The 8768-nt window shown below is 40.5% G+C and overlaps 1 protein-coding gene across 1 annotated transcript in view; it reads left to right on the top strand.

The window, feature by feature from the left end:
- MS4A3 (membrane spanning 4-domains A3) overlaps positions 1-4896 on the top strand; it is a 14649-nt gene extending 9753 nt beyond the window's left edge. The window contains 3 exon segments of the mRNA XM_008070714.1: positions 2180-2338; positions 4221-4322; positions 4813-4896. Of these exon segments, the coding sequence (XP_008068905.1) occupies positions 2180-2338; positions 4221-4322; positions 4813-4896 (345 nt within the window).
- Positions 4897-8768: the final 3872 nt, after the last annotated feature.

The raw sequence follows: 8768 nt of genomic DNA, 5'->3' as shown, positions 1-8768 counted from the left end.
CTGATTTGAGTTCCTCCGGGTATATTCCCAATAGGGGAATTGCTGGGTCATATGGAAGGTCGATTTCTAGTTCTTTCAGAAATCACCACACTGTCTTCCAAAGAGGTTGTATTAGCTCGCATTCTCACCAGCAGTGTAGAAGTTTTCCTTTTTCTCCACATCCTCATCAGCATCTGTTCTTGTTTGTTTTATTAATGATGGCCATTCTTACTGGGGTTAGGTGGTATCTCAGTGTGGTTTTGATTTGCATTTCTCTGATGATGAGTGAGGCTGAGCCCTTTTTCATGTGTCTGTTGGCTGCCTGTATATCTTCTTTTGAAAAGTGTCTATTCACGTCTTTTGCCCACTCTTTAAAGGGGCTGTTTATTTTTTTCCTTTTAGAGTGTTTGAGTTCCTTGTAGATCCTAGATGTTAGGCCTTTGTCAGATATACAGTTGGCAGATATTTTTTCCCATTCTGTGGGCTGTCTCCTTGCTCTCTTGATGGTTTCTTTTGCTTAGCAGAAGCTCATTAATTTGATGAGGTCCCACTTGCCTATCTGATTTCTTAAGGTATTGGCCTTTAGGATTTTGAATAGGAATTGGTATTTTTTAAAACAAAGTTTATTAGCAAGAAAAAGAGAAGAAGGAAAACAGAGGATTCATGGCAGAAAGACCTGCCACAGACAAGTTTTTCAAAGAGGAAAAATTGCCACTGTTCTCAATTGAAAAGAAAATAAAATCTTGACATCAACACCTTCTGCTAGACACAGGCACCATTCACGTTTCCTTCTGTAGCTAAACTTTAAAGGAGTTATCCATACTCTGTCTCCAATTCTTATCTACCCAGTTTCAATTAAACCCACTTCAATAAGACTTGACTTGCTTTCCTTCCACTCTTCTGTAACTGCTGTCTTCAAGGGCACTGAGAATTTCCACGTTGCTCAAACAATCATTAATTCTTGATTCTCATCTAACTTAACCCATGAGTATCATTTAGCACAGTTGGCCCCTCACCCGTCTTTATTATTGATGGCCATTCTTACAGGGGTTAGGTGGTATTTCAATGTGGTTTTGATTTGCATTTCTTCACCTGACCTCCAGCATGCCCTGATTGTCTGGTTCCCTCCCATCTTTTGTTTTTTTTTTTTTTTTACTTCTCAGTTTCCTTTCCTGGTTCGTTTTCTTCTCTCTTACCTTTTCATGTTTGGTGTCCAGAGTTTAGTTTTTGCTACCTGCTCGTCTCAATCTACACTCACTTCTTAGGTGATCTCATGTATTCTCATGGCTTGACATAACATCTACATGCCCACAACTCTGAAATAAATATTTCCAACCTAGATCTCTTTCCTGAGCATCAGATGGACATGTATCATTGCTTCCACTTAGATGATATGCCCTCCGTTTACTTTCTGTCTTTGTTTCTTAATATTGTTTATGCGCCTCCAGCCATCTTGGCCCCCTTGCTTCCCTGGAACATTCTAGCCTCAGAACTTTGGACTGAGTGATTTCCTGACTGAGAGGACATTCCCCCAGATATCCTCTTGGCTAGCACCCACAGCTCCTTCACGCCTCTCTCCAAGTGTCATTCCCATTTACTGTCACAAACCAGTCCTCTCTCTGGATTTCCAAATTCTAATTATCTCAGTCTATTAGCCACCAGAATTTAATTACTTTGAAAATTATATAGGTTATCTATTAGGGTGGCTCACACCTGCGATCCCAGCACTTTGGGAGGCCAAGGCAGGAGGATGTCTTGACCGCAGGAATTCAAGACCAGCCTGGGCAACACAGCGAAATCTTGCCTCCTCAGAAAATTAACTGGATGTTGTGGTGCTCACCTGTAGTCTCAGCTATGCAGGTTGCTGAGTTGGAAGGATTACCTGGACCCTGGAGGTCGAGGTTGTCGTGAGCTGTGATCGTCGTGATTGTGCCACTGTACTCCAGCCTGGGTGACAGAGTGAGATACTGACCCCCTCAAAATATACTAATTTGCCTATTAGTATGTTTCTTTGTTTTGTTTGTCTTATTGCTAGAATGTAAGCTCCACGAGGCAAGGGGAATCTTTGGTTTGTTCATTGACGTTTGCCCCGAGTCAAGGATATTGCTGGGCGCATAACAACATTCAATCAATATTTATTTTAATAAATTGTTGCCAAGGGAACGAAAGACATTAATTGAAAATTTTGATTCTTTTTTAGATGCAACACAGTTTTGGAATGAACATTGCCAGTGCTACTGTGGCACTAGTTGGGAGCGTTTTTCTCTCGATAAATTTAGCAGTTTATGTCCAGTCAGTCAAGCTCTGTCACTCTTCACAGGCACCGGACTTATGCATTTACATGGGCTCCTCATCAAATGTATGTTTCAAAAACTATGGCTAACTGTAAAGATTACAAACAATCCAAAATGTACAGAAAAATCATATATAAGGTGCCATGTTGCCTTGATTTGAATCTTGGGTCTGCCACCTATCAGTTCTGTAATGAAGGGCAGGTTAGACAAACTTTCTGTGTCTTAATTTTCTCATCTTTGAAATGAGAATAACCATAGTACCTGTTTTATAGGGCTGATGTGAGAATTAAATAAGTAAATATATGATAATTAAGACAGAGCAACTAAATCAGGGCTTAGCATATCATTTTATATGATTGCTAATATGACTACTAGTACTGATATTACTATTATGCTCCCCAAAGGGTTTTTAAAACAATTATTTTACATCTCCTTGTTTACTAAAACAAACATGAAAGATTTATACCTTTCTCTGTGATCTGGAATGTTCAAATGATGTCTTGAAATTTGAATGGCGCCGGGCTTGGTGGCTCAGCCTGTAATCCCGTGATTTTGGGAGGCTGAGGTGAGTGGATTGCCTGAGCCCACGGGTTCGAGACCCGCCTGGGCAGCAAGACCTCATCTCTACAATAAATCAAAAAATCAGCCGGGCGTGGTAGCGCGCGCCTGTAATTCCGGCTACTTGGAAGGCTGAAGCAGAAGGATCGCTGGAGCCCAGCAGGTCGAGGCTATGGTGGCCGGGAGCGGCCACTGCACTCCAGTCTGGGCGACAGAGTAAGACTCCAACTCAAAAAAAAAAAAAAAAAGAAAGAAATTTGAATGGCTTCACTTTTAAACTTATTTGAATATGGAGTTTGAAAGGGGAGTTTTTTCTAGCCTTACCAAATTATTTTTTGTTTGTGTTTAGACATTCTACTTCTTCTGAGGTCCACTTAGAAGCTAATGTTTTCCTTTTGAATTGTCCATTTTACCCTGATGGTCTGTGATCTATCTATGAACTATTATTTACTGACATTCTCAGTCCTGTTTTCTGACAGTATTCATGGAAGTTTACGTTCTCACTTCTTAATTCTATTTTTAATTATCTAAGTTTATATTTATCTGGGACTGGCTTTTCTGAAGATTTTCCTCCTGAGACATTTTGTATTTGTTTCTTCTGGGTGTTTTAGTAGTAACAGTAGGATCATAAGCCTAGCAACAATTTTATTTTGTGTTTATATCAGGTTCGTGTTTTAATTTCTAGGGATACTGCAAATGCCTAACCCCCTAGGAAGTACAGTTAATGAAGTCATTTTTGTCCATTTTCCTAAACTGCCTACAAATCACCTTAATTTACTGCAATTCAAATTGGTAAATGTTAGTAATGGTGTCAGAATTTTCTACCTACAATTCCTTCCCCCACATGACTACTTCACTTGGGTTGACATAGAAATAATACACCTCTCTCTCTTCAGGGACCACGTTTTTATGCTGTTAGATTGATGTTGTATCCTTTCTACAGTGTTACGTGTGTCGTCGTCTTAAATCTAATTTGTTCCATGTTACGGGAGGGAGATGTTGTAATCTGGTTTCCTGCTGACATTTTTTTCCTCTGGATATTTCTTTCTTTCTTTCTTTCTTTTTTTTTGTGTTGGAGTCTCACTCTTTGGCCCAGACTGGAGTGCAGTGGCTGCTCCCAGCCACCGCAGCCTCGACCTGCTGGGCTCTGGAGATCCTTCCGCCTCAGCCTTCCAAGTAGCCAGAATTACAGGTGTGCGCTACCACGCCCGGCTATTTTTTTGATATTGTTGTAGAGATGAGGTCTTGCCTGCCTAGGTGGGTCTCAAACACGCGGGCTCAGGCAATCCACTCACCTCAGCCTCCCAAAGGCGTGGGATTACAGGCTGAGCCACCGAACCCGGCTTGGATATTTCTATTAGGTTTGACATGAAGTGTCCTATCCCCTAGGGCCTAGTATCTCTGATGCTTATCCTCACCTTGCTGGAATTGTGCATAACTGTCTCCATGTCAGCTATGTGGTGCAATGCCAACTGCTGTGATTCCAGAGAGGTGGGTTTGTTTAAATGACTAATAATCCATATGGTCTGCAAACCTCCCTCTGGGTTTGAAGTTGTTTCTGACACTTCCTGTTCGTGGAGTTAGACAGTATGAACATTAGAGATGAAGTGAAGGCTAAAAAAATTTGAATGTGAAAATGCAAGAAGAAAGGGTGCAATTAATATATGAAAGCATACATTTTGTGTACAACTGGAATTAAGTTTAATTTTTTTCATAATCTGTGACTGTCTGGCTGTATGGCTCAGGAAAAGCCAAGAATTTTTCCTACATTTTAGGTATCTTAACTATACAATAAAAGTAATGTTTTCATTCTCTTCTGATGTTTGTTGTAAGGACTATGCACATAATCTTTATGCAGTTTGGCAGAGTATTAATCAGGGAATGAATGTTATTGTTGATGATCTGTTGAAAATAGGGAGGGATGGGAAGAGAAAGAGGTGATGCTTCTGTTCTTAGAGATGAATGTTGTTTTATTTTCCAGGCAATTTCCTCACATCCCAGTTCTGTGGAATCAGGAATACCTCCTGATAAAAGTAATTCTGGGAGAATGAATATTCAACCTTAAATCTCCAATGAGCTTCACCCAGGAACTCAGGAGAACATAAGCCTGTGAAAATTAATCTTTTCATCATGGCACCAGTCCTAAGAACCTTGGACATTTGACTCAATCCTTTCTAGCTGTAAATTCCATCGGTGTGTTCTGGGTGTGGAAGTACAAATATATTTCTTTAGGCATTCTTGGATTTGAACTTCTATGATCACTAGTCCAAAGTTGTTTCCAGAACTTAGTTCTCTTTCTTCCTCCCCACCTATTCCATTGTTTTATAAGATTTAAGGAAAGAAAGTAGTATAAACCCTGTTTTATGTATTCTCTCTAAAATCCAACTACCAACCACTTAGTGGGAAGGAGAATAAGATCTTTTTTTCATTACAGAAAAATGCTTCTCCACTTTAGCTAACAACAGCATTATAAAACTGTCAAAAAATCATCATCATAATTAAGACAAATTCGCACTGTACTTGAGGTGGGAGAATTAAGCCTTTGAGATTTTATTTCAGTGAGCTGCTGGAATTTACACATGCCTGTATATAAATAATGGTTTAGGCTGGTGACTTTGAGAGCGGGATCAACATTGGTTTTTCAAAGGACCATGAGAAACTACAAAGCAGAGAAGTAACGAACAAGGGCTTTAGAATATGACATGTCAGGGTTCAAATTCTGACACTGTCATTTATTATCTGTCTGACCTTGTCCAAGTTACTCTGACCTGTATTTTGCTCATCTGTAAAATAGATATAATATCAACTGCATTCTTAATTGCTATGAGGGTCAAATGAAAATAAGGAAAATGTGAAGCAGCACCACAACTACATGATACCACAATGTCACTATTGTTGTTGCTATTGTCTTCCTGCTGGGGTTAAAGTTGAGATGAGTTCATAGTCAGATGAACAGGAAAAATATGGTGGAAACCCTCATGCCTTCATTGTGGCTCTTGCTATAACCTCCAACAACTTCAGTGGTCATCATCTCAAGATGGCAATTTGGTACTGAAACTTTTCCCAGTTCCTAATTTATAAATCCGCGAAAGCATCTTTCTTTCTTTTTAAAATTTTTTTTGAGTCAGGGGACTCTCTGTTGTCTCACCTGGAGGTCAGTGGAACAATCACAGCTCACCACAGCTTCAAACTCCTAAGTAAACTTTCTTCCTCAAATTTATGAGTAGGTGGGACTACAAGTGCATCCCTTCACACCCAACTCTAAAAAATGTTTTAGAGAGAGATTTCGCTTTGTTGCCCAGGCTTGTACACTTATATTTCTGATTTGTAAATTTTGTTTATCTTGATACTGAATTAAGTTGTCCACAATGTCCATAGATTTATACCATAAGTGACTCTTTGCTCTTTGTCATATGTGAAAGGATTCTTCTACATTCTTCTCTACTAATTCTTGCCTACTTCTGTAATATATAGTCATTTGGTTTTTTTAAAAATCTGTTACCAATGATTTAGGGAGTACCTAAATCATGTGCTGTGTACCTAGTGTCATGTGCTGTGTTAAGAGTTTGGCATACAATAGAGAATGATTTGTAGTCTCTTCTCTCAAGTTGGTCATTGTGGGAAATATAGACCCACAGAAACATAGAAGGACATGATAGGAAGATTATGGGAATTTTAGGAAGCACACAGGAAGAACTTCTAACTCAGGTTAGGGGACAGACATGTCAGTGATAATTTTTTGGAAGACTTAAACTGAGACCTTAAAGATGGCTGGGAGTTAGCATGGTGGAAGGGGAAAGAAAGAAGATACATTAAAAAAGCCTCTAAGTAGGGGACTTCTGGGAAGATGGCAATGGAGCCAGTCAGACTATGCAAGTCCCAGTGTGAGTGAGTGAGCGTATGGAAAATTTTGTGTACGCGTCTGTGGCTGACTGAGTGGGAACTTGGGAGCAAGGGGCCAGGGCTCTCCTGGTGAAGTGGCTAGTGCCACAACTGCTTTGCTTGGACCCAGTACTTCCTGGGGCACAGAAGCTGAGAGCTATTAAAAAAATCAGCAAAGTCCTTCCTGGAAAGAAGCTGGTGGGAGTACTCTGCCTCACCACTGCAGTTACTGGCTGAACTCCGACAGCAAGGGATGAGGAGGGATCGCAACAAGGGAGCCCAGAGGTAGAACCCCACTGGAGAAGATGAAATAGGCACCCTGCCACCACCTTGAAAACTGGGCAGAAAAGTGCTCTGGCTTTCTCACCACGGAGAGACAGACCTGATCTTTGTAACCAGTGGACTAACTAGTCAGGGGATGATTGTGACTCAGAAGGAATACCCTGAAAGTATAAACTCAGGAGGGACAGGATGTGTGTTGAGTCTCAGGCAACCCACCCCCTACCCTGGTTCAGCTGCAGGACAAAGGGTGTAACCAGAATAGGACGAGGAAGACCTCAGAAGAGATCAGTGGTGAATCCAGGGCTGACCCAACTCTCTCCTCTCAGCAATCCTCTGAATGTCACACCCACGCGACTGGGGCATGACTTAGAGGGACAAACCCAGGTGGAGCCTGGATGTCAGGCATGCTAGGAAAACTACTCCAGGATAACCCTGGCTGGGGTGCCTCCTCACCAGTACCTGGGGAAGAGACAATCCCATACCTCCTCACCGAAGGGGATCCCCGGTGTCAATATATGAGAGTGGGAGGGGAAGACCGAAGCTGTACCCATCCCCTCTGCCTCTTCCTCCTTCCCTGCACAGACACTGGGGAGATTGTGAATAAGGCTTCAGCTCTGTAGGAGACAGTAGAGGGGCTTACCTGTGAGCAGCTGAAAGGAATAATTACAGAACCTGCCACAAGAGGGCAGGTTATTTTTTGGTTTTTTTTCCTGTTTTTTTATTTTTTATTTTTTTCTTCTTTTTCTTTGTGCATAAATGTGTATGTGAGGATTCTATCCATAGTCCTCCCACCTTTTTTTATTTCTTCTTTTGTTTTTTGTTTTCTGTTTATGTGTGTACACAAATGACTGAGTGTTTATTCAATTTTTTTGTTTTTTTTGTTCTCTTTAGTTTAATGCATGTCTGAGGATTTGATTTCAATTTCTTTCTTTTCTCTTTTTTCCTTCTCCTTTCATTTTGCATTGGACGTGTGTGTGTGTGTGTGTGTGTGTGTGTGTGTGTGAGTGTGTAAGAAGTTTGGGTTTGTTGTTTCTTTGTAAATACCTTTCTTTTTCTCTCTTCTCTTTTTTTCTTCTATTATTTTGTGTTGGGTGTGTGTATGTGTGTGTGCGTGTGCGTGTGCATGTGCGTGTGCGTGTGTGTGTGTGTGTGTGTGTGTGTGTGTGTGTGTGTGTGTTCAGGTCTCCTGTTTTATCTTTTTTGTTTGTTTGTTTTGCTTTGTTTTTTTTCCAAGTTGTTTTGGTTTTTGTTTGTTTGTGTGTGGGTGGCTGTTTAATTGTTTTTTGCTTTGTTTTCTGTTTTTCTGTGTTTTAAAAAAAATTTTGTCTGTCTTATTTTATTCTACTTTTATCTGTTCTCCTCATTGCTGCTATTATACCTTGGATATAGGGGGTACACACATGTACCCATTGCATCATCAAATAGAGTGGGAGTAGGGAGTGGGTCTCAGGAAACCCATAGCACAATCAGTGAACATTGTGATTTGTAAGTAGTTTCCGAATCCTACCTAACCATCCTACGTCTTATTCAACTCTTAAAACTACAAGAGACAGAAAAGTTTCCCACCTACAGCCTTGTTTCAAAATAGGACAAATTCAGAGCACTGCTCAGGGAAGAATAGAGGGCTGAGCAAACATCAGAAGTGAAAGCCTCTCCCACTGCTACTGAATAATCGAACTAAAGAGAAAAGAAAGAGATTGTTCACAAATGAGGAGAAAAAAAAAAGCAATGAAAGAACACAGGTAATTTCTAGTGTAACAAAGAGAAATGCCT

Source organism: Carlito syrichta, unplaced genomic scaffold (assembly GCF_000164805.1).
Source record: "Carlito syrichta isolate Samal-C Ts95f unplaced genomic scaffold, Tarsius_syrichta-2.0.1 Scaffold313944, whole genome shotgun sequence".
In the NCBI taxonomy this organism is placed as follows: Eukaryota; Metazoa; Chordata; class Mammalia; order Primates; family Tarsiidae; genus Carlito; species Carlito syrichta.
The sequence above is the reverse complement of the archived record's forward strand: the minus strand, read 5'-3'. Positions and strand labels throughout refer to the sequence as shown.